The following is a 24,364-nucleotide window of genomic DNA, read 5'->3' on the forward strand; positions in this document are numbered from 1 at the left end:
CTATAATTTCAGCTACATGCTAGCTGTTTTGGCTAATTTAGGATTTTTAAAAAAAGATTTTTTTGTAGGCTTTTTTTGGAGTTTGGCTAATATTTACATGCTAGCTGTTTTGGCTAATTTAGGCTTTTTTTCAGTTTTTTTAGGCTATTTTGAAGTTTAGCTATAATTTCAGCTACGTGCTAGCTGTTTTGGCTAATTTAGGATTTTTTAAAAAAGATTTTTAGGCTATTTTGGAGTTTGGCTAATATTTCAGCTACATGCTAGCTATTTTAGCTAACCTAGGTTTTTTAAGCTCATTAAGCTAATTTGGCATTTAGCTATTAGCTGGCTACCAGCTTTGGTGTTTCAGCTATCAACTTCAGCGTTTTTAGCTATCAATGTCAGCATCTTCAGTGGCCACATTTGGCTAACAGCATTCAGACTAGCATTATCTCAGGTAATGCTATATACAGTACGTAGTTCATAATTATGTTAAAAAGTTAGTTTTTTATAAAATAGTTTTAGAGTGTTTAATAAATGTTTATTCTGTTTGGCCTGCGACCTAAGGTGTGTTTTGGATTTTTGTCCGTTGTGCGATAGTTTGACACTCCTGATTTAAATTAAGCAACAGGAAATGGCCAAGTTTGTAGTGTGTGGGCTGTTTTCTTGTTCAACTTTGGAGGATGTCTGAGGCTTATTGTATCAGAGAGGATTTCCTTTTGTCTTAACATTTCTTCTCTTTCAAAGAGACACATCAGTAAATCTAAAGCAGACAACAGCTGATAGTTTCCAGCCCCTCAGAGTTTATACAGCTTAGCGTCAACTCCAGCTACTTATTTCCTTTTTTTTTGTCTCGCTGACCCAGCTAACATATGAGCTGTTAAAATTAAATCCACTATAAAGTCCTTTAATCTTTCTTACTTGTCATCATTTCCCCCTTGTAAAGAAACCCCTAATTGCTGCCAATTTTGGTGCCATACCTCCAGCAGCTCTGTACTTATAAAGCTGGATGTTATAAGCTGTGTTTTTTTTTTTTTTACAATAGTAGCTGCAGATTGTCTGCCTCACACACGAATACACCCTTTAGTGGAAAACCACACACGATGGAAGAGCAGCACATGCCCGGACCAGTAGTCTTGTGGAAAAAGGCTTCGGCGCATTTGTGGATCATTTATGGAGCATAAAAAAGAGTTTGTGCATCAAACTGTGACTCCTCAGTGAATGTGTTTGATTTGTTTTGTTTGTTTGCAGTGGGAGATTGCGCAGACGGTGGTGAATGGCTCTCCCTTCTACACCTACAGCGTTTGTAACGTCGACTCTGCCGACCAGGATAACTGGTTGCGCACGACCTTCATCCAGCGGCGCCCTGGAACCAGCCGCGTCTTGGTGGAACTGCGGTTCGTGGTTCGGGACTGCCACACTTTCGGCAGCAGTTCGGTCGGCTGCAAGGAAACCTTCAACCTCTTCCTCTCCGAAGCGGACGCCGACGTCGGCACCAACTTCCGCAAGGGCCTGTTCAAGAAAGTGGCCACCATCGCACCGGACGAGATCACCAAGGGCCGGGAGGTGAAGGTCAACACCGAGACAAAGGTGGTGGGGCCTTTGTCCAAAAAAGGCTTCTACCTGGCCTTTCAGGACATTGGGGCCTGCGTGGCGCTGCTCTCGGTCCGTGTCTACTACAAGACCTGCCCGTCCACCGTGATCAGCCTGGCGGCCTTCCCGGAGACGGTGGCGGACACTCTGAGGGAAGTGGAAGGCGAATGCGTGGAGAACGCCATCAGTCAAGCCACCCCGCGCATCTACTGCAGCGCTGATGGGGACTGGGTGGTTCCAATGGGGCAGTGCCAGTGTCTCCCGGGTTATGAAACCACAGGGGACTCGTGCCAAGGTGAGCGCTGCCAAAAATGTGTTTGCATTGCCTTGAGAACTCGCCGTCTGAAGGAGGATGGTTTAGAAATCGCTGTAGGTCTGGCAAAGCAGGACGTTTCTTCATATCACGAGGAAACGTAGCTGCCTTCCAACATTCTACCCTGTGGCTCATCATTCCTTCTCTCCCACGACATTTTAACTCTTATTTTACAAGTCTGAGCGTGGATGGTCGATGATGTCAGGTGTAAAAAGTTGTGCCCTTCTCAGGTTTTGTTTTTCTTTTCGCAAAGAAAAATCCCAAAAGCTTTGGAATGCCGACGTTCCCCCCGGCTTAAGCTGAAGTCAAGCAGACCAAAGATAATTCGAATGTAAAAAAAAGGAAAATGGCGTCTACTTTTCCCTCATAAAGTAAATGGAGCTGGAATGTGAGAACACAGCAAAGGTTTCCACAAATGACGGAGAAGAATGCAGAACGTTTGCCGGGTAGGGAGTCTTCGGAGCGGAGAGACGGACGCAGCTGCGGCATTTTTTTTACAGTATGCGCTCCCCCGTCTGCCTGTGCGGAGGTTGGTCTGTCCTTTGGCATGCCGGGGTGTGGCGCGCTGAGCCGGCAGGAGGAAACGTGGGAGGAGAGGGCAAAGATTGAGGGAGGGAGGGCCGAGGGAGCTGCGGGGATTTCTGAGGAATTCTTTCATCCTGGCGTCAGCTACCTGATTGACTGGAGAGCAGGAGCGGTGGCGGTGGGGGGTGGGGGGCAAGGGTGAATGTGTGAGAACGCCGGCCTGCGTCTTCTCCTCGGAAGAATTTGTTGTGGGGAGGTTGCCACGGTTACCAGGAACCGCATATTACAGGGACGGCGTTGACACGCCTGTGCAAGGTCGGCCTGAGTCAGGCTGCGGTTTATGACTCCCGGTGATACGTGTCACCTTGACTCGCAGAGAAATTCCTGCGACTGTTCCCAGAAGCGTCCGACCATCAAAAAAATGTGATAATTCACTGCTAAAAATGACTTTTCTTGGTATTTTTAACTGAAAGTCGTTTTGTTTCTCAGGGCGATCCATCATTTCTGATGGTTCTGGTCTGGTTGACACACATTCCAGGCCATTGAGGCTTTACTTGGACCAAAATAAGACCTGATTAGGAGACTTTCGGTTGATAAAGACAGTTATACTCCCACGCAGCCCTGCCGAGTGATATATATCAAAGTTTTTGTTGAGTCGTAAATTGAAACAGTAAAATTATGAGTCAGGAAGACAACCCGATTATTAAAGTGCTTGGAATTCTTTACAAGAGTTTCAGAATGTTTTATAAAGAAAAGAAAATGGGACAATTGACTGAGAAGTCCCATCTGTTCCAGCAGCAGAGATGAGGAGGAATGCTGACGGACACAAATAAGCAGGTTGCAAGTCGCCAGTTGGTTGAGGAGGGAGGTTAGTTCCTGGCTGCCTGGTTTTAGGTGTGGAGTGTAATTTAGTGGAGAGGATTAGTAGAGCAACAGGACAGCTGTTAGCCAATGACATGCCTCACTCGCTCCTCTTTTTGCCCTTTCATCCGGTCGTTAACAAACGCGCCGAGCGCCCTAATCCACGCTCCCACTCATTAGCACAATGAGCTGGCACAAAGAGCAGAAAACGGGTTTAGTCAGAAGACTAAACACATTTCACGTTTGCTGTGGGAGTCTGGAACAAAAGGAGAAGCAGCTTAAAAAAAAAAAAAAACAAGTTGGACTTTCAGTTTGATGCTTAAATAACTTGTTTATCGCGCAGGAGTCTGCAACAGGTTTATGGCGGCGCTCCGTCCGCCGGCAGAGACAATGGGTGAATAGAACCCAGTTTTCTCTTTCTTGGGCGATAAAGGTCCTGCTGTTGCAGCTCAAGATGAAATGGGCCGACCCTCCTTTCTTATTCCAAACCCCCCTCGACTCTAAAGTGACTCCCCAGAGAGATCTCCTGTTGGCGCTCCGGACCTTCGTCTCCACCCCCTTTGCATTCATCAAATCCAGCCTGTTTATTCCAATCCAAAGCTGCAGGAGTCGGGGTGCAAAGGTCTTCCTTTGCTTTAGTGGCAAAGCATGTCCACTGGGACTGGGGGGTTGAATGAAAGCAGGCCTGGAATTTTTCTCTGGGTTCTTTTAAACCACGCCGAGAGGCTCCAATCAGAAAGTATGCGTCCCATAAAAACCCAGCGGGCTGGTCCCGGGCTTGTCCTCATCCGATCCCCGTCAGCCTGGCGTGCTTTGCTCTGTGCGTGGTGTCAACAAAAGGAAGGAAGAGCGAGAGGAAACGCCGGCTTTAGGCTGAACTGCAGCTCCAGCGTTCTGCTTTCTGTCCCGTCTGCATGTTCATTAACCTCTGGTGGCCTGGAAGGCTGTTTATCTCTGCTCCCCAAAAGCTCACATTTCTGCCAAAGATACTGTTTCCTTTGGCAAAAACAAAGAAAAAAAAAGATATTCAGCCCAGAAGAACATGAGCTGAGAGTTCAGAGCAGATCAGATCACCTGATGGATTTCCAGCCCTCCTGCCATCCGGTTGACTCCGGCAGTGTTGACCTTAGATGAGGCCTGCAGGCAGGAGAGGCGAGTGAAGGCATATCGTCAGGGAAATCCCTCCTCATTCTTCTGGATACAAAGACTCCGTGATTATAGGTTACCAACAACAAATGCTTCCTGCGGGCTGGAAGGGGCCGGACCCGCAAAGACTGCTTCATTGTTTGCCTTTTGATCAGTCATTCCTTCCTGTGTTTGTCTTTCTGATAGTTAGCGTTGAAATGAACACGCCCTCTATCCTTTTTTTTGCTTCTCCAGAATGCAAACCGGGCCACTTCAAGTCCTCCGTTTCTCTCACGGCGTGTCAAGTTTGTCCTCGAAACACGAAGCCGTCCACCGCCGGTGCCACCGAGTGTCAGTGCGAGGACGGCTTCTTCCGCTCGCCTTCAGACCCTCCAACATCACCCTGCTCTGGTAAAGCTGCACCCCACCTTCAGTTCTTAGACCACACCAAGCATTTAAAGCACATGTGTCAAAGTCAAGGCCCAGGGGCCGGATCCGGCCCTCTGAGTAATTCTATCCGGCCCTCCAGATCATTTTATTTCATTGTTATTAATGGCCCGATGTTTTCTTCTAACTTGTATAATTTTGACTAAATATATTTTTATGGAGAGTAAAATATTGAAAGTTATTTAAGGTTTAAGTTGATTTATTCTGGAATGATATTCCTGCCTTTTTATTATTCATATTTATGTTAAAAAGTTAAAGTTTTAAAGTTTAAAAAACTGGCATTCTGCTAGCTTTTTGGACTATTTTAGCAGATTTTTCAGGCTTTTTTTGGAGTTTAGCTAATATTTCAGCTATGCTAGCTGTTTTGGCTTATTCGGGATTATTAGGCTGTTTAGGAGTTTAGCTAGTATTGCAGCTAAATGCTAGCTTGTTTGGCTAATTTAGACTTTTTTTCAGTTTTTTAGTCTATGTTGAAGTTTAGCTATTTTTTCAGCTACATGCCACCTGTTTTGGCTAATTTCGGCTATTTAAAAAAAAGGTTTTTAGGCTATTTTGGAGTTTGGCTATTTTTTTAGCTACATGTTAGCTGTTTTGGCTAACCTAAGTTGTTTTTTTCCCTAGTTTTTTAGGCTAATTTGGCATTTAGCTAATATATCAGCTTCAGCGTTTTCAGCTATCAGCTTCAGTAATTTCAGCTATAAGTTTCAATATTTGTAGCTATCAATTTCAGAATCTTCAGCTATCAGCATATTTAGCAGCCAAATTCAGCTTAGAGCCTTCACACTAGCATTATCACAGGTAATGCTACATATCTATTTCATAATTATGTTAAAAAGTCACAGTTTTAAAGTTTTCAAAATGTAGTTTTAGAGTGTTCAATACATGTTTGTCATGTTCAGCCCCCAACTTAAGGTGTGTTTTGGATTTTGGCCCCTTGTGCGATTGAGTCTGACATCCGTTTGTCATTCACTTCCTCCCTAAGCTCCGCCCAGCGCTCCCCGCGACCTCACTGCCACCACCCTGTCTGGAGAGGGCCGCATGCTGCTGTCCTGGAGCGCCCCGCTGGTGACAGGCAACCGCCCTGACCTCACCTTCAGCGTGGCGTGCAGCATCTGCGACGGGGCCGCGTGCTCCCCCTGCGGCGAGAGGATTCGCTTTGAAACAGAGCCCGCAGAGCTCCGGGAGACCAACATCATCGTCAGTGAGCTGGACTCCCACTTCAACTACACCTTTACTGTGGAGGCGCACAGCGGAGTCTCTCAGTTTGACCCCGAAAGAGCTTCTGCAACCATCACTGCTGCTCTGGACTACACAGGTGAGATCTTTATTTGTTTTTTAAAGACGCACTTTGATGAAAATTGTGTTTTTAACTTGTTCTTGTGGCATTTTTCTCATGATGGAGGACATGTATTAGAGGTTTAAAAGTGCATTTCTGAGTATTTCTTTATTAAAAAGGTTGTATTTGTGACATTTGTGACATATTCTATGTCTGAATTCCTTCCTTTGCCATTTTGTGGTATTGTCCAAATCTACTCTTCCAAAATAATAATAATAATTTCCTAGAAGTCTGCAAAAAAACTAGCAGATAAAGTCCACAATGCATTGCTGTCAAACAATTTTTGCGAAAAAAAACACGTTTAAATTTAATTTTTTAATAAACAATCCACATTTTCATCATCAGAACACAGTAGAGTCATAAATGTTTGTATTGATTCGATTTTCACTTTGTGAAATCAGTGACGTCATATCCGGGGTTTAGAAAAATAAAAGAAAAGTAGGTAACATGGCGTCGGAATTACTTTTAAAATCCCGGGCACTATATAGCCCCAAACTATATCGTTTTTAAGTAGTTAGGGATTAAGGACAGAGAATCCGTGAACGTCTTGGTTTTCCTCGTCTGAGCTGACATCTGACTCACCTTTCTCGTTTTACCTGTAATGCTAGGATGGGAGTGTGAGGAGCTATAAGCTAGCGAGGAGAGTGTAAACAGAGACCTCACGGCAACAAGGAGGGGATTGTGGGGGGTTTCCCCGCGCCATTAGTCCTTTCCACAACTTGGAAGGGAATTTCTAGAGAATTCCTGCTGCTCTGCAGGAACTATGTCCTAGAAAACGACTAGGGGTGTAACGGATCATAAAACTCACGGTTCAGACCTTTTTCGGAACGGTAAAAAAAGCAAAAAAAAAAACAAGAATAACTTTTTTCAAAAGCTTTAAAACATATATTTGAGAAAACATAAAGTACTTCAAAGCATAAACATCTTTGAACATCAACAGAAATGTTAAAACATGTCGTTTCTGATTACATTTACATGTCTGGAGACCAAATCTGCAAACCTGAGAGAAAAGAAATGCTGAATATGCAATTTTCTGCGGTTCACGTGTGCGCCGAACCGTGGCTCCATACGGATAAAGGATCAGTCTGTCACACACCTAAAAACTTTTTTTTTTGTCTAAAAACGGCATCATCATAATTAAAAGATCACTAAGAAGGCTTTAAAAATTAGATCAAACGATGATTGAAGTGGGACTTTAAGGCTTTAGCGGCTGTCGTCTCATTGTTTTGCCTTCAACTGATGTTTAATTATGTCATTTAGGTTTATCATTTCAGGTGTGTATTTTATGATCTTAATCCAGATTGGCTTTAGAAGATCAAACATGTTTTCCTTGTATCCACTGTTGAGTCACAGGGCTGTGTAAAAGTCAGACTTCCTGTAGACGGGGGCTGAATTCAGCCTGACCCACTGAAGGCTTTCATTTCCAGTGTCCTCTCCCAGCACTATGATTACTCACTAACCACTGTTTGCTTTCTCGCCGCAGACCCCCCCAAGGTGACGTCGATCCATCTGGATAAGAGAGGTCCCACCAGCCTGTCTCTGTCCTGGAGTCTGTCTCGCAGACCTCCAGCCCACATCAGTCACCGTTACGAGCTCATGTACCGTCGTAAAGTACGACGTTAGGGTTTTCCTGTTTTACTCAGTTCTGGTTTATCAGAACAAACCATCTAATCCCTTCTAATCTATGCAGGAGGCTGAAGGGGAACGCGACGTGACCACCTACACAGTTCGAATCCTGGACAAGAGCTTTGTTCAGATCAGCGACCTGACCCCCGACACCACCTATGTCTTCAAGGTGCAGGCGCTGAGTCCTGAAGGCGCTCCTGGCAGCTACAGCACGGAGCACGAGTTCCACACTTCACAGCTCGGTAGCTGCTTCCCTTCAACGCGTCTCTGAGTAAAAGTACGTTTTCAGGTGACTAATCTGGTTTCTTGTTCGTCACAGCTGAGCGTCAGACCCAGAGCAACTCCACCGTGGTTTTGGGAGCCGTGGTCGGCGTGGCGGTGATCCTGCTTGCTGTGCTGGCGTTCGTGGTGCTGCGAAGGAGGTTGGTTACAGCTCGCTTCACGTGCACAGCCAACGCTCCTGCCTCTCAAATAAACACCAAGAACACGCCTGTAAACTTAGTGATGGAGAGTTTATGAGTAATAGCCGGTGTTGCCTTTTTAAAAACAGCCTTTTCACTGGAGGCTGACCTGCAGTTACAAACCGCCTGCTTTTGTTTTCCTCTCAGGAGACTGAGCGCTCGTGGCAGGAGAGGAGCCGAGGATCCCTACTTCTCCACCGGTTAGCAGAACAGCACTTTAGAGGAAACCTCGCTTTCATTTTGACTCTAACGTTGGCGGCTTTCGTTCCCAACAGACCAGCTGAAGCCTCTGCAGGCCTATGTTGACCCGCACACCTACGAGGACCCCAACATCGCCATCCAAAAGTTTGTGACAGAGATCGACCCAAACGCCATCAGCAAGCAAAAAGTCATCGGTGTCGGTGAGTGTTTTCCAACAACCTGTCCTGAATCCTTTTTTTTTTTCTTATTATAACCTTCGTCACTCGTCTCCAGGAGAGTTTGGGGAAGTGTTTCGAGGCGTGATGAAGACTCAAGGCCGAGGGGAAGTGACGGTCGCCATCAAGACTCTGAAGCCGGGCTACTCCGAGAAGCAGAGGCAGGACTTCCTGAGCGAGGCCAGCATCATGGGCCAGTTCTCACACCCAAACATCATCCACCTGGAAGGAGTCGTCACCAAATGTGAGCCGACAGTTGAAGGCTGAGCAGCTGCTCGGATGTTTGGGCTTTTAATTAACACGACTGTTTATTTTCAGTCAAGCACGCCATGATAGTGACGGAATACATGGAGAACGGCGCTCTGGATACGTACCTGAAGGTAAGTTTGATTTCAACTCTCAATAGTACTCTGTATTAGCGTTCTCAAGCTTTAAAACTAAGTAAATACTCAAAATGTTTTTTCATTTTCACAATTTACCTGCATTACTTGTCTCTTAAATGAGATGAAAAAGAAATTCCCTGGACGGCTTTTGCTTTTTCTTTTTCAACACCGCTCATTCTGTGACATAATTAAAATGATAAAGAAAAAGGAATTTGAGAGAAATGGCTTTTTCATTTTGTTTAAGAGACAAGTTAAATTGTGAAAATGAAAAAGCATTTCCAGTATTTACTTTTATTTTGAACTATGAGTCACAAATGCTTCCATAGAAATGGATTTTTAAGACATTTAGGTTGTGGGTTTTTGATTAAAAACTTCCTAAACCAAATTAAAACACTACTGCAAATGTTTTTGGGTTTTTTTTTTTATAAAAACACATCATAGGGGGACTTTAAAACTCTAAAAAAACACATTTCTGAGCGTCTGTTCTCCGTTTCAGGACCACGATGGGGAAATGTCTCCATACCAGCTGTTGGGGATGCTGCGAGGAATAGCTGCTGGCATGAAATATCTGTCAGACATGAGCTACGTCCACCGAGACCTGGCCGCAAGAAACGTTCTGGTCAACAGCAACTTGGAGTGTAAAGTGTCCGACTTTGGGCTGTCGCGCGTTCTGGAGGACGACGCCGAGGGGACCTACACCACCAGAGTGAGTCCGGTCTTAAAGCCCGACCGCTTGATGTTTTTCTTTAATCCCGAGTGGCCCATTTCAAGAGCTAATCCTTCACTGTTTCATATTTCCGCTCGTCTGGCTTATTAATTGTGATTCGTGGGGGTTTGTTTGCCTCAGGGGGGTAAGATTCCGATCCGCTGGACCGCCCCAGAGGCCATCGCGTACAGGAAGTTCACTTCAGCCAGCGACGTGTGGAGCTTCGGCATCGTCATGTGGGAAGTCATGGCATTTGGGGAACGGCCCTACTGGGACATGAGCAACCACGAGGTATATCATCTGTCATGAGTCGCACCGTCGCGATGACGGACAGCTTTGGCCTGCGTTAGTGGAGGTGGTGATGGGAAATTGGCCTTGCAGCTGATGTGAAGCTTCCGCTCTGACTGTAATCTACTAGAATGTAACCGGCCTGCTGCTTTGTTCAGGTCATGAAGGCGATCAACGAGGCCTTCAGGCTTCCCGCCCCCATGGACTGCCCGTCCGCCATCTACCAGCTCATGCTGCAGTGCTGGCAGCAGGACCGTGCCATCCGACCGCGCTTCACAGACATCGTCAACATTTTGGACAAACTTCTCCGGAGCCCAGAGTCCTTGAAAACCATCGCAGACTTTGATCCGCGGTAAGCAAACCAATACTCATTAAAGGGTAACCCCCGTGAGGCTAAGAGAGCGGCGGAGGTCGCCCCGCGACTCCGGTGGCGCCGGTAGGTCGCCCCGCGACTCCGAGGGGCAGCGTCGGTCGCCCCGCGAGGCCTAGAGAGGTGGAGGTCGCCCTTTGAGCGGCGGAGGTCGCCCCGAGAGTGGCGGAGTTTGCATGCACACTAAACCGGCCCTTAGAAAGCTGGCTGCAGCCTGCTTTGGCCTCCTGAACTTAATTTTTTTTATTTTTTTCCTCATCAAGACAAAAAATAAAAGGATCATTTATTTACCTCAAGCTAAACTCACCGTCACTGTTGATCACATATCTAGACCACACCTCCTCTGCTCAGTCTGCCTCCCCTAGCCCCGCCCCCTTTTTTGCATTTTTTTTGAAGTCTTGACTAAGAGTTGAGCCACCCTCCAACTGTCCTGTTTGGTTACCCTTTAAAGCTCTTGAAGGAATAAATCCGAACTCATGAAAGAACTTGAAATGATCAAAGACGCTGGGATTAGATTTTCCCCGTCCCACCTAACAAGTATCATCTTGTTTGTTTTTTGTTGACTAACTGCTGCCTTTAAGCCACTTCCTCTGTAAACGACAGAAGCGTCATTCCCCCTAAAGACTCTCCGCCTTGAGAACTTTGTTTACACAGTTTTCATGAAAGTTAAAACCTTTTTTAAAGGGCTAAAAATCATATTTTCTTTCCACCTTTTTATGCTCTGAGTGACGTACAACCTCTCCCCTCAGCGTCTCCATCCGCCTGCCCAGCACCAGCGGCGGTGACGGCACCATGTTCAGGTCCGTCACCGAGTGGCTGGAGTCCATCAAGATGAGTCAGTACAAGGAAAGCTTCGCTCGCGCCGGAATAACCACCATGGAGCAGGTGCTCGCTCTGAGGCATGAGTAAGTAGCACAAGTGGAGCTTCGCCCTCGAACAGCCGGCGTTTTCCACTCAGTGAGAAAAATGTCCTGACTCCGCCCAGTCCACTCCGTTCTTCCTGTCTCTACTTCCAACTCTTTAAAACTGTTAAAGTACCACTTCTATAATATTTTCATGTAACAGCAAAACTTATCTGTAGCTTTGTGTTTGTTTTCAGCTCAAAAAAATCCCTGACAGCCTAGTAGCCTAATCACTTTTTAATTATTATTACCGGTAGAGCTATTATTGTTTTATTTCACGACATTTTGGTAATTGTGGTGTCACACTTGATCATTTTCATAGCACCTGCAGTGAGGCTGGTGGACAACCGAACTGCATCTTACTAGACGTGACACGTGCTTGTAAAGAAATGCTGTTTATTTCTTCATCTCTTGTAATGCTAGTATTTCTGTCCCTTTACTTCCCCTAGTGGCGGAATTGGAAATTGCGGACATTTCTTTAAAAGACCAATAACTTGCCACAAGAATGAGCTAGAAACTTGCTTTTTTCCCTCTAACATCCTTATATATTTTTTTTTCTTACTGACTGGGCCGGGTTAAACCATCTGGTTAGAACAAGATACCAACTCAGACGAGGAAATTAGTTTTCTTTGTAATTTTCTTGTTATTTCAAGCTTGTATATGCAGTTTTCACAAGTAAAGGATAGCAATACATCGTAAAAAATAAAACAAATGCAATCTTAAAGTGAACTAAACTAAGAAACAACACCCAGAGACATAAAAAAACCCTGTATCTTTAGAGCTGTGGCCCATGTCTTTTTTTCGTTATCCTCAAACGAGGAAATTAAAAACGTAAATTCATGATTCACAACAATTTGAATAAAGAAATAGTTGAATTCAATTTGAATATAAATTTTATTTATTTAGTCTCAATCAAGAGAAGGGAGCCACGAGAACATGTTAAAAACACCAAAAAATTTGTTTTTTTTTTCTTTTTTTTATCAAGTTAAGAGTTCGTTTGTAAAATAGCTTTTACATAACTTTATATCACACACATATTTCTTAGGAAAACACAAATCTGAGAAACTGAGTTTGAACCAATCGAATGATTAATTTTTTTAACCTGTGTCGTTCTCCTGCAGGGACATCAGGAACATCGGCGTGCGTCTGCCCGGTCACATGAAGAGGATAGCATACAGCATCTTAGGCCTGAAAGACGAGAGCAGCTCCCTCAGCGTGTTCGCCGTGTGATCTAAGCATTCCTCCCAATCAAAGCGCACTGACCGACCATACCATTTCACTCACGGGTGACGAGGACTAAAGCAGCAGGAGGGGTGGGGGCGTAACCGAACCTCCCTGCAGGGATTTTTGTAATTCTGTGGATCATGGAGGACTGGAAAGGATATTTGTACTTTTTGAAACTTTTTTTACATATATATAAAAAATGGAAAACATTGAGCGTATCATGTGACGTATAGTTTATAAATAAGTGTGTGAGTACGTGCTCCTGTACTCGCTGAATGACTGAAAAGCTTCTTCTTCCTCTTCCATCTCCGGCTCTCTCCCGCCGGAGCGTCTGGATCTTTGTGTTTCTGTGACGGATGAGGCGTCGGAACTTGGAGTCGTAGTTCCTCTCAGGGCAAAGAGTCACAGATTCTGTTTTGCTGTTTGTCTCCTTCATGTTTTTGTTTACATCATCTCTTAATGCAGTTCTGTCCTGTTTTTTAATTTAATATTTATTTTATATTTATGTAATTTGTTATTTTGAAATGGATCCATTACATGTTTTCTAGGCATTTTTGAATAAAATTAGCCTTTTGAAAGGATTGGTTTTTATTTGTATCCAGTAGTTGGTTTCAGGCTCGTGTCCCTCAAAGGCTGATTTTTATTTTTAGTTATTTTGTTTAAGTTTCAGGTAATAAAACTAAAAAAAATCAACTCATGAATTTACAATATTTACAATATTTCCTAAAAGAATCCAGTAACTTTTGAGCACTTACATGTAGTAATTTCTATTTCTCAAATCTTTAAAAAAAAAAAAAGTCAACTAAAGATATTGGATTCACTGAGTTTAAGGTACAAAAATTTGGCATTGAGATATTGAAACAGAAAATTCACATGATGGCTAAATATATAGCATTACCTGTGCTATTGCTAGCGTGAACGCTGTAAGCTGAATGTGGCTGATAGCTGAAAATGCCTTAATTGAAAGCTAAAAACGCTGAAGCTGACATGAAATCGCTGAAGCTAATGGCTGAAAACAATGAAACTGATAGCCAGCTAAAATATTTGCCTAAAAACTGAAAAAACCTAAGTTAGCCAAACAGCTAGAATGTAGCTGAAAAAATAGCTTAACTTTAAAATGGCTTAAAAAACGAGAAAAGGCCTAAATTAGCTGAAACAGTTAGCGTAACACTAAAATATTAGCTAAACTCTAAAACAGTCTTAAAAACTAATTAAAAAACAAACCCTAAATTAGCAAAAACAGCTAGCATGTAGCTGAATATTAGCTAAACACCAAAATAGCCTAAAAAAAACTAAAAAGAGGCTAATTTAGCCAAACGGCTAATATGAAGCTGAAATATTAGCAAAACTCAAAAGCAGTCTTAAAAACTAATAAGAAAAACCTGAATTAGCCAAAACAGCTAGCATTTAGAATATTAGCTAAACACCAAATAGCCAAAAAAAGAGCTTAATTTAGCCAAAACAACTACAGTGTAGCTGAAATATAAGCTAAACACCACAATAGCCTAAAAAAAAAAAAACTAATTTAGCCAAAACAGCTAGCATGTAGCTGAATATTAGCTAAACACTAAAGTAGCCTAAAAAAACCTTTGTAAAATGACAACATCACTCTGTGATTATGATCCTCAGTTTAAAGGATCATTCACTTACATTCAGTCAAAAATAAATCAAAATTACTTTTGTAAACTGTAGAATATTTTAAAAAGTAACTTTTACCTTAATTCCAACAGCTGTATCTAAAAGATAAAATGTGATGGATTTTAAAAATTACTTTGAAAAAAACAACTGAATTATTAGCTAATGTATTTATTTATTTATTTTATCTATGTGAACTAAAGGCTAACATTACAAAGACTTATTATTAAAATAAATAACTTTATCACCTGAATTATCTCAAATACTTTACTGTCTGAAATGTGTTAAAAAAGCAATTATTATAAAAAGTTAAACAGAAAGTTTAGGAATGTGAACATGACAAATGTAAAATGTATTTTTTAAAGATTTGTTTTTCTCTTTTTGAAACTTTTGCTTTGATAATCTGTAATGTTCTGGTTTTGTTCGTCTGTTTTACTTAAAGAAAGCTGCAGTTTTGTGGCACAAAGAAGCCAAAAACCCGTTTTCCGTGCAGCAGCTCAGTGAGCACATCCACTGGAGCTGGAGGCTTTCCTTCCATGGAAAAGTTCTAGAAGCTCTTGCAGTTACAGCAAACAAACATGGACTCTTCCACAAATGGAGCTGCTGACTGGAGACGAGCACAAACAACAGAAGAACGGTGAGAAACTCACTCCTCAAATCCTGAAACTTCAAGGAGGAAGTGGAGGAGTGTTTACATCAAAGTTATATCTAATGTTTGCGCCGATACAGACAACAGAATCTCATCAGATTATTTGCTTTTGCACGTCAGCAGTTCCACATCAGCAGCATTGAGCAACATCTGTAAACATCTGTTTACCTGTATAACTTCTGCTCCAAACCCAGAGATGCAACAGATAACTATTGTTCTGTGGGCGTAGGTCTAAAAAAATAAATAAATAAATAAAAGTCAAAGATTAATCACTATTGACATCATTAGAGACCATTCAAAGGATGGTTCATTTAGACTTCATGGTTTGGAAAATTCCGGTCACTTCCTGGTCTTCATTGGTTCTTCAGAAAACTGCTTTGCATTTATTTTGTTTATCTCTCCAGACGTATCAGTCGAGATGTTTCACGATGCAAATCAAGCGAGGAAGGTGAAAGAAAACACACAGTGATATTCAAAAGCTGATGTTGTGGTTTAGTGGTGCGGTGACATGAACTAACTGTGGAGCTGCTGCCCTGAAGGTTCTTGAATCACCTTTTTCTGTGGAATTCACAGAGGTGGAGCAATCTGTAACTGAAACTCAAAAATACATTTAGTAACAATATTTTACCAGGTAAAATAATACATTAAAATATCAATGAGCTGCACAGAAATGAGCATTTTTTTTAAATCATACGGAAAAGCGTGAAAAAGTGTTTCATAATTTATTTAAATACTAAATAGATTTTTTTTTCTTTTTAAACTCTGGACTTAATACGTCAATTCATTCAAATCTAACAAACAGGTACGTTTTTAATGGGTTTTTCACTCAACTTAGTTAAACCACATGATCAAATATCCATCAACTGTTAGTGTTGGAAGGTTGCCGTTTTCCAGTTTAGCTGAGTTTTGCAAGTGAACCACACCCGTCTCCAATTTCATCACTGGGCCTTTAAATGCAAATTAAAAAAAAAAAAAAACCCTGTCCTGCTTTAAAAGACTCAATGAACGCTTTCCTCTGCATGATGGATCCTGAAAACATATTTCATCCATGACATTAACAATAATGTCTTATGTTTTTGTAGATAAAGATTTTTTTTTTGGAAAAAACACAAAAATATATTTGAAAAAAAATTAAAACTTTTATTTTTTTATTAACGAGCAGCTTGTGAAGGCTCTATCCCTTCATTAGCCACCAAATATGTTTGTTTGCTAAATTATAAGATTTTTATAATGCATAAAAATTGAAAATAGGATAAAAATCCCGAAAACATGGTGACAAAATGTATCTGAATACAGAGGGAGCAGACTGCCTGTTTACTAGTTCTAAAGTTCTAGTTTACCAATATAAATGGCACACTATTTTAATTAAGGAAATTTAAAATAAATAAAGTGACCTTTTTTGTCAGCTTTATTTTTTTTTGAATAACAATGTTAAAGAACATCATACAAATTTTACAAATCAAAACCGTAATCAGTCTGTAAAAAAATCAATAACAAATGTTATCTTTCAAAATAGAGATTCCATTACAGTATATGAAAAGGTAACAGGGATATGGCAAGTAAATTAAATAATCCCAAGTAAGAAATAACCATAGAATTAATAGAAAATGAAAGAATACTTAAGCACTAAAAAATAAATAAATAAATAAATCTCAAGATAAGGAATTATTCATTAAAAAAGCACAAATTGTTCCAGTGTTATTGATTTTATGAGATATTAATAAAATTGTCAGATAAAAATCTTTAAATCTGGTATAAATAAAGTGACCTTTGACCGAGAAGATGTTTGGTTTTATGTAAACTTAGTTTACATTTTAATGTAGGTTTCAACTGAGAAGAATATCAGGTAAAACTCACCTGGTATTTATAATAATTTTGTCTCAGTTTAAATTTTTGACGATTCTAAAGGCGCTTCTACTTTTTTACGTTTAGTTGATGTTTGTTTCAGATGTAACGTGAGTATTTGAGCATAAACTCAGTAAACTCACACAAAACAAAGTGTTTGGCGCCCTCAAGTGGTAAGAGACTAAATTACAATGTGTACCATTCACGGAACTCCGGAAATAAGAACTTTACAGATCAAATCGTCAACATTGCTGTTTCTTAATGTTTTAAATTTTGTCTAAATGTAATAAAAATCGTAATAAATAGAAAATACGTTACAATATCCATTTAAATACGCGTTTTTTCGATAATTGTCACTAAAATGCAATATTAACAGGAAAAAAAGAAGAAAAGGAAAGCTAGCAGAGTTGACAGGAAGTGACGTAACAGTCGTCAGGAAATGCTTTTATTTATTTACGGAAGTCATTACAGCATCGTCTCATGTCGTTGTCGGACTGATCTGGAATATTTGTTCTCATTTTTGTCGTCGTTATGATTCCTCCCGGTTCGGTTATCATCGCTGACTGGCATCTGTGTAAAGAAAGCAAAGAGTTTTTCCAAAAAATTTTACACAAGAAAGGACGCAAGAAATTTGGTAATTACGACTTTTTTCCCCAATTTTATTCACTTTAGTTTTCTTTTTCCTATGATGTAGCAAAGAAAAGTCTTTTTTTTAAACCGTGCAAAATTATAGCAACCAAACACATTTTTAATAATTAATTATTTGCTGCAACATTTTGAAAACAATTCAGTCCAACCTCTTTCTATTCTTAATATTTTTAAATTTCCCCTTAGCAAAAAGGTAGAATACTTAAGTGTATTACAACAAGTATACTTATTCAGTACTAAAAGTGAGACAGTATAGTTAATTTTTATATACTACTTATTAATAGTAAACTTAAAATGTTCCATTTTACTCTGAAGAAGTGTTCAGTAAGTATACTTTTTGGATTACATGCTTTATAGTACACTTGTCATACTTATCCTCTTGTATAAACTGTTCAGAATATATGTGTTTTAATGACTGTTTTTCAACAGATCTGAGTTAAAATGATTTACCTGAAAACTTGTCTTTCCCAGGCCTGTTGGAGTCTCCAGTGATGCCCCCTCATGTATCCGTGGAAACCGTTCATTATAAAGTCTTCCTCTCCGGCAAAAGTGGCGTTGGCAAAACCACACTTGCTGCTCGCCTCGCAGGCCTGAATCTTCCCAGCGTGCACCACGAGACCACAGGTGAGTTACACTGATCGGTTTTGAGCATCGAACAGCGTCTCCTGATTTTTTGATCCTGAAGGCATAGAGACCACGGTGGTGTACTGGCCGGTGAGGCTGAGAGACGGCGGCAGGGTGCTGTTCTTCCGTCTGCAGCTGTGGGACTGTGGAGAGAACGCCTTGCGTAGATTTGATCATTTACTTCCAGTACGTTTCATTTCTCCATCCAACACAGCGGTACTCGGAAAAGTACTCAAACAGCTGCTTTCCGTCTAGTCCTGCAGGGAGCAGGCGGACGCCGTCCTCTTCCTCTTCTCCTTCATCGACAGGACGTCCTTTGATGACCTGTCGAACCAAACGGCCAAATGGAGCGACCCGTCTGTTGTCAAAGTGGTGATTGGTACCAAATATCCTTTTCTGATCCGTCCTGAGCATGAAGTGAGGTCAGGTCACGTCTCGTTTTGGCGGCCATATTGTTTTTTTTTTCTTAATAACGCCTCAGATTTGACCTTTTCATGCACTGCGACGTGTCAGAAAGAGACGTCAAGGAGTTTCAGGAAAGGTGGAACTTGCCGGTGCTGCGTACGGGTGGGGAGGTCACCGACGGGCTCGGGGACGTGGCCCCCATCCTAAACTGCCTCGCAGAGAACTTGTGGCATCAAGATTGCCTGATGAGGACCGTCCAGCCTTCGCAGCAGGACTGCGTGACGGTTCTATGATGGACCGGAACAGACGTTTATTGGAGAAGACACGGTTCAAACCGGGATCACCACGTTTGCTAAGAGGCTTTAACTGCACATTTACATTTTCAAGTTTACTCTGTTACTCACTGCGGTGAAGTTAGTTTTAGGTTGGATATTTAAAATGTCATCATTTCAGATTCTCAAAGCTCCTGTTTCACATTCAAAAGGTCTCAAACAGAGCAGCTCTTAATAAACTCCATCAGTTTTTCTTTAGTATTTCTGTCACAATACTCTCCATTTACTGTGACTGCATGTTGAGGAGTTTATTCTCTCAGCTTTTTTATTTCATACTGAAAGATTTGAGCTCTAAATTCATTCAACTGTAGAAAGAAAACTAAGATTTTTGTTAAAAATCCATTTAAACTCTGAGGCAAATAAACAGTATTTATTGGGAAACAAAAACAAAAACGTCTCTCAGTATAATTACAATTAATTCATGGAGTCAAATTTAGGAACTTTAAAGCAAATTCAGTCAAATCAAAAGAAAATTCAGCTCCACCTTCATCACTTTAACAGGATAAATTGATGAAAAATTTAAGAAATGAACCCTTTTTCTGATCCACTACATTTCTGTACAATTTGCAAGTTTGATATTTTATCTTTTACAAACTTCAAACAATGATTTAATCAGGGAATCAATTCTAGTACAATCAAAATTAAATATTTTGTGGAATCTAGTTGTTTCTGTATGAAACTCTGGGAAAAAGATTTTTAAAAATCCTTCATAGATTCAGTAAGTTCAGGATATATTGGAAAACCTCAGTGGACTTTGTTAACTCTGAGTTTGTTTCACTTCACAGATTTTCATGATAAACAGGAAATGATCTCAGGGCGATAAACTTCTCATTTAGTTTTTTTCCACATAATAGTTTCACTCTGAACAATGTGTTTTATTTAAAGGGGGCAAAATAAAAAAAGAATCTAAAAGAAAAACCTCCTCAATGTGTCATCAATGTCAACATTCTGTTTAAAAAAGCTGGTTTTGTCTTTTATTTTGAAAAGAAATCATACTGTCAAATGTAAAAAATGATTTCACATGTTGAGAAAATGCTAGTTTAATTTTATATTCCTTTTTTTATTCATGCCACAAGACACATAATTCATATTTATTATTAAAAAAATACACGTAATGAATGCACAGAAGTTTCAAAATAAGAGCAGCTCCCAGCAGGTTTTGATCCGTCGATAACAAGCCTAAATGTAACTGTTAAAGGTTGCCGACCTCTGGTCTAGACAGACGTGACCAGTCAGCACAAAACTGATGTCGTTGTAGATGTTCCCGTCAGCGACCATTCTTACCTCAGAGACATCATAGAACCATCATCAACCACCACCTTCTGTTCACGGAGGATAATGTTCCACCACAGTCAGCGATGACCTCTGACCTGAACCCCATACAGCAGGTCTGGGACCAGCTGAAGCGGACTGGATGATCGTACCCCATCACCAAGTGACCGGGAAGAAGTGCATGTATTTTGTGGAACATTGTGACACTGTCACCACATTGAAAGTGTATGGAAAAATATGTAACCATGTTGTTAAAAGAACCTTGCAGGGGCAACATGTTTTCTGTATACTGTGAGAAATAAAGTGGCCAGTGTTTGTAGAAGGACGGACTGTTTAAAACAAATGCAAAGGAACTTTAATAGAAAAACAAGGCCTGGACACCTGGAGTAAAAAAAATAAGACTGTCAAGGAAGGGGCGGAGCAGAAAAAGGAAGCCAGGTGTACCACAGGAAGACAGAGTCTGGAGGAGGAAGAGAGGAGAAGGCCTGAGGATTCTCCCCCCGACGTCCAGAGCCATTCTGTGGTTACCTGCTTTTCGCCACCGGATTACCTTCTTCCTTTCTGTGGATGGATCATCGCATGGGTTTTTGCTTTCCATTTTTTCTGTTTTTTCCCATTGGATGCCAATTTCACAGACTTGGACAGAAACCGGTGAGACCGAGCCTGTTTATTTCTTTTGGATTTTGCTACGCATAGCTGGGACTGAGAAAAGAAATGATCAATTTGAGAGACAATATTGAGTATTGTGTACATTCCTGCTTGTAAATGTGTTAATTGGTGGTGGACCGGTTAATTGAGAATTTGTTTGGGGCGTGGTTAAGGGTAATATGAATACACCAAAGGCAAACTTAAAGTGAGACTGTTGCAGTTTTTTTTATGTGTTATGTTGAGGTTGCTTATACATTCAAGCAGTTAAAGTGCTTATGCATACTCTTTCTCTGTGAGAGAGCAGAGAAAGTTGTTACAACATCATAAAGGTAAAGAGGAGCTTGAGGCGATGATGTCATTGCTGCAAATGGAGGAAATGGCAGCTATTGATATGTTCATTATTTGTAATTTGGGGATATCTTTATTAGTGCGATTAATTTTTTTTGGTGCGATTAATATTAATTGTGACCTGTAATGTATTAATCTAATTAATCGCAATGATTTTTAACTCAATAATTGATGTTAAAAAGCTTAATTTTTAGGTATTTTATTTAAATTTGTGACACAGAAACGATCTAAATGACACTAAAAAGGTTTATTACATTAAACAAAAATTCTTCTTCTAACCTTTACTTTGACACCATTGAGGGGGTTATTTATTTATTTTCAATTGAATAAATAAAATAAAATAAAATAAAAAACATCAGGTCCAGAGTGCTTTTTTACCACATCAAAACACAGTGTGAACACGTTTCTGAGCAATCCAGTTTTATATAAATTTCTATAATTACCTCTAAAATTATGCTTATTTTTTATTTTATTTTTTTTTAACTACTCATGACAATCATCGTTCTCAAAAAGGAGAGGGGCGCGGTTGATGCGCCTCGCATTGAAGCTGTTACCACGGCAACACGACATTGCATATTAAACAGTCCACTTTAAAAAAAAAACTTAAACATAAAACAGAACTGAAGTTCTAATAAATTGTTCAATATTTTTATTTTTCTGAAATGATTAGCGGATTAAAATGCTCCTAGAGTTTGCACAACACAGAATCTGAGGCAAAAACTAGATTAACGCGATTAAACATAAATAACGCAGAAAAATGTCTGTAATTAATTAATCATAATTAATGCAATAATTTTTCTTATTGTCTTAATTATGGGGGTTAGTAAATATCAAACTTATGAAAATAGTGTTTCTTCTCATTCATTATTAGTAACACTAAATAAAACTTTTATGTATTTGATTAAAATTCAGATCAAAGCAGAAAAACTCATAAAAACATTATTCCTAACCTAGGAGTGCATTAAAACTTAAGGAAGATCAAGAACAAGTTTAGGAAAAAACGCCTCCAACTCAAACAAGTTATACAAATACTGGTTTAATTTCATTTGTAATTTATTAAAATTTCATACAAGATATAAGTAAATAATTAAATCTGTGAACATTGTGTGTGACCCAAAGCCTTTCAAATGTTCAATTATATGTATCACTAGAGAAAAAAAAAAAAAGCCGTGAAAGGCCTCATTCAAAATAAAAAAAAGATTTTTTTTAAACACTGATGATTTGTCACAAAATAAAAGCTTCTGAACAGGAGCTACGAACTGCCTCTGAATCTAAACATACCGGTCCTTTCAACCTGCAGACGCACACCTACAGCAAAGACACTTTCTGTTACACGAGTGTGTTCTCGCGGTCTGGGATCAAAGTGGGAATTTTATGGACAGCCGCTTCACTTAAGACACGTTCAAGTTGAAAAAACTGCATTTTTATTAATCTTTGGGGTTTGATTTTAAAAATGTTGAAACAAATATAGTAATAGGCAAAATTGAACATGATAAAAATTCCAAAAAAGTCGAATTATAGCCGTAAGAATTCCAGAATGAGGGGCTTTATGGTTATAAAACAGGATCGGATGAGATTCAGCATCTTCTCCTAATGTGTTATAGATCAAAATGGGGCAAAAAAAACGTTTTTTCCCAGAATCCTGACACCTAAACATCTGCATGCAAACACGCCGCACATGACTGTCTTCACATGCTCCCTCAGACGAGAAACCTAAAAAAACAAAGGGAACCAGCGTCAAGTATAAGACGGGCTGATCTCTCCGGACCGACTCCCAGTCTACGTGGGCACAGTGATGCTGCGGGCCAGCAGAGCCAGCAGAGCCAGCTCCACCACGCCGTGCGCCCGCTCCAGCGCCTCCACGGCCTCGGAGGCGGAGAAGCCCGCAGCCTGGATCCTCTCGATGTGCTCCGCTGGAAAATGCTCTGTAAAGGGATGAGGAGAGGGAGGAGCTGGAGACGAAGGCCGGGCGGGCAGAGGGAGGGAGGGCGCAGAGGCGGAGACGCCGGAGATGCCGGAGACTCCGTCCTGCGGGACCTCGAGGACGAGCGGAGTGGAGTCCGTGTCCGGAGAGTCCTGGGTGTTTGGGGCGGAGGCTTGTCCGTCTGCAACCCCTCTCTCGTGCTGCCCCTCTGGCGGTTCCCGGACCTCGGGGATTCCGGCGGGATCAGAAATGCTTCTGCTGGAGCCGTCTCCGGTTCCTGTTGGACCCTCGACCAGAGTATTCTCAAACACACGACACTCAGCAGCAGCAGCAGGATCGTTGGCTTTGGCATCACTTGGTTCTTCCTCAGGTGTGACGGCAGTGCAGTGGGTGGGCTGGGCGTTTTCGGGCGTCGGGGACGCTTTGAGCGAGCACGGCGGGGAGCAGGACATGCTGCTGTCCTGGGACTGAGCGCGGCTGTTGGAAACCAGCAGCTCGTGGAGCTCCATCAGAGCGGCCGCCAGCGAAGGGACGCTCTCAGAGCTGGAGCAGCGATCGTCATCGGGCGTGCCCTTCTCGTCGTCGGGAGGGTTGGGAGCTTCAGGACAGTCAGAGACGTCCATGGGCTGAACGGTGGAAGCCTCCTTTGCTTCAGAGTCCGCCTCCTCAGGTTTCAGTTCAGTAGCGACGACGCTTGAAGCTGTAGGGGGTAAAGGGAGCACGCTGGGGTCACTTTGGCCCGCCAGAGGATGAGGAGGAGGAGCATCCTCTGCTGGAGCTGAAGGCTGAAGTATGTCTGGTGGTATCTGGCACTGCTCTGGAGCGTGCTCCATGGCGGCGGGGGCAGAGTTGTGGGGTTGACCAAAGCAAGGGCTTTCAGGAGGAGCGGCGGGCGAGGACGTTTGGTCTAAGGTTCTGGGTAATGTAAATGGTGGGGGCTCTGTTGAGGTAGCCTGTCCGTCTGCAGTGTCTGAGGACAGAAACAACCACCAGTCAAAGAGGAACGTTGTGTTTAAAGGGGCCATACCAGGACTTTCTTCAGCCTTACACCCATATACTGATCATATATTACCTTTGGAACGCTAAAAAACAAATTATTTATGAAATATGAGTCATTTTTGTGGACCGTTTAAATACACTGAAGTAAAACGACTCGATCTCTGAGGCTCCGCCTCTCGCTCCTTGTCGGTACCGCCCATTTCACAACGTCATCCTCGAGCCTGCCCATTGACCAGGAGTGTCGAACTCAATCGCACGAGAGGCCAAAATCCAAAACACACTTTAGGTCGCCGCCGAAAAGGATAAACATTTATTGAAAACTCTAAAACTACATTTTTTGAACTTTAAAAACGTTCATTTTTAACATAATTATGAACTAGATAGATAGCATTACCTGTGATAATGCTAGTGTGAAAGCTGAATTTGACCACTAAGATGCTAGTGCTGAAAGCTGAAGATGCTGAAATTGATAGCTAAAAA

General features: G+C 41.5%; 4 protein-coding genes across 4 annotated transcripts in view; 2 read left to right on the plus strand and 2 right to left on the minus strand.

The window, feature by feature from the left end:
* Positions 1 to 13,133, plus strand: part of epha2a (eph receptor A2 a) — a 16,132-nt gene extending 2,999 nt beyond the window's left edge. The window contains exons 3-17 of the mRNA XM_024270735.2: positions 1,231 to 1,867; positions 4,652 to 4,807; positions 5,826 to 6,158; positions 7,663 to 7,790; positions 7,870 to 8,047; positions 8,125 to 8,227; positions 8,414 to 8,466; positions 8,542 to 8,667; positions 8,741 to 8,926; positions 9,001 to 9,062; positions 9,562 to 9,771; positions 9,913 to 10,062; positions 10,218 to 10,411; positions 11,179 to 11,334; positions 12,453 to 13,133. Coding sequence (XP_024126503.1) covers positions 1,231 to 1,867; positions 4,652 to 4,807; positions 5,826 to 6,158; positions 7,663 to 7,790; positions 7,870 to 8,047; positions 8,125 to 8,227; positions 8,414 to 8,466; positions 8,542 to 8,667; positions 8,741 to 8,926; positions 9,001 to 9,062; positions 9,562 to 9,771; positions 9,913 to 10,062; positions 10,218 to 10,411; positions 11,179 to 11,334; positions 12,453 to 12,561 — 2,781 coding nt within the window. The 3' untranslated portion in view covers positions 12,562 to 13,133. The remainder of the gene's footprint in view (positions 1 to 1,230; positions 1,868 to 4,651; positions 4,808 to 5,825; positions 6,159 to 7,662; positions 7,791 to 7,869; positions 8,048 to 8,124; positions 8,228 to 8,413; positions 8,467 to 8,541; positions 8,668 to 8,740; positions 8,927 to 9,000; positions 9,063 to 9,561; positions 9,772 to 9,912; positions 10,063 to 10,217; positions 10,412 to 11,178; positions 11,335 to 12,452) is intronic.
* Positions 13,134 to 17,094: 3,961 nt separating this feature from the next.
* cplane2 (ciliogenesis and planar polarity effector 2) lies at positions 17,095 to 20,287 on the plus strand. The gene is made up of 5 exons (XM_024271230.2): positions 17,095 to 17,318; positions 17,804 to 17,956; positions 18,018 to 18,142; positions 18,212 to 18,342; positions 18,438 to 20,287. Exons 1-5 carry the CDS (start codon positions 17,216 to 17,218, stop codon positions 18,652 to 18,654), a joined length of 729 nt encoding a protein of 242 aa, XP_024126998.1. The 5' UTR covers positions 17,095 to 17,215; the 3' UTR covers positions 18,655 to 20,287.
* Positions 20,288 to 21,434: 1,147 nt separating this feature from the next.
* LOC118597891 (vegetative cell wall protein gp1-like) lies at positions 21,435 to 24,222 on the minus strand. The gene has a single exon (XM_036212043.1). The coding sequence runs from the start codon at positions 23,908 to 23,910 to the stop codon at positions 22,741 to 22,743; it is 1,170 nt and encodes a 389-aa protein (XP_036067936.1). The 5' UTR covers positions 23,911 to 24,222; the 3' UTR covers positions 21,435 to 22,740.
* LOC112145150 (DNA-damage inducible protein 2) overlaps positions 23,763 to 24,364 on the minus strand; it is an 18,362-nt gene continuing 17,760 nt past the window's right edge. Inside the window, exon 10 of the mRNA XM_036212041.1 lies at positions 23,763 to 23,855. The gene's annotated coding sequence lies outside the window, so the exon portion shown is untranslated. The remainder of the gene's footprint in view (positions 23,856 to 24,364) is intronic.

Source organism: Oryzias melastigma, linkage group LG5 (assembly GCF_002922805.2).
Source record: "Oryzias melastigma strain HK-1 linkage group LG5, ASM292280v2, whole genome shotgun sequence".
NCBI classification, from domain to species: domain Eukaryota; kingdom Metazoa; phylum Chordata; class Actinopteri; order Beloniformes; family Adrianichthyidae; genus Oryzias; species Oryzias melastigma.

Bases quoted from the DNA above. Each gene is read 5' to 3' on its own strand.
- cplane2 (XM_024271230.2), top strand. From the start codon at position 17,216: ATGATTCCTCCCGGTTCGGTTATCATCGCTGACTGGCATCTGTGTAAA. The intron at 17,319-17,803 runs GTAATTACGACT...TGTCTTTCCCAG, and splicing joins GAAAGGACGCAAGAAATTTG to GCCTGTTGGAGTCTCCAGTG. The intron at 18,343-18,437 runs ATATCCTTTTCT...ATAACGCCTCAG, and splicing joins AAAGTGGTGATTGGTACCAA to ATTTGACCTTTTCATGCACT.
- LOC118597891 (XM_036212043.1), bottom strand. From the start codon at position 23,910: ATGGCCCCTTTAAACACAACGTTCCTCTTTGACTGGTGGTTGTTTCTG.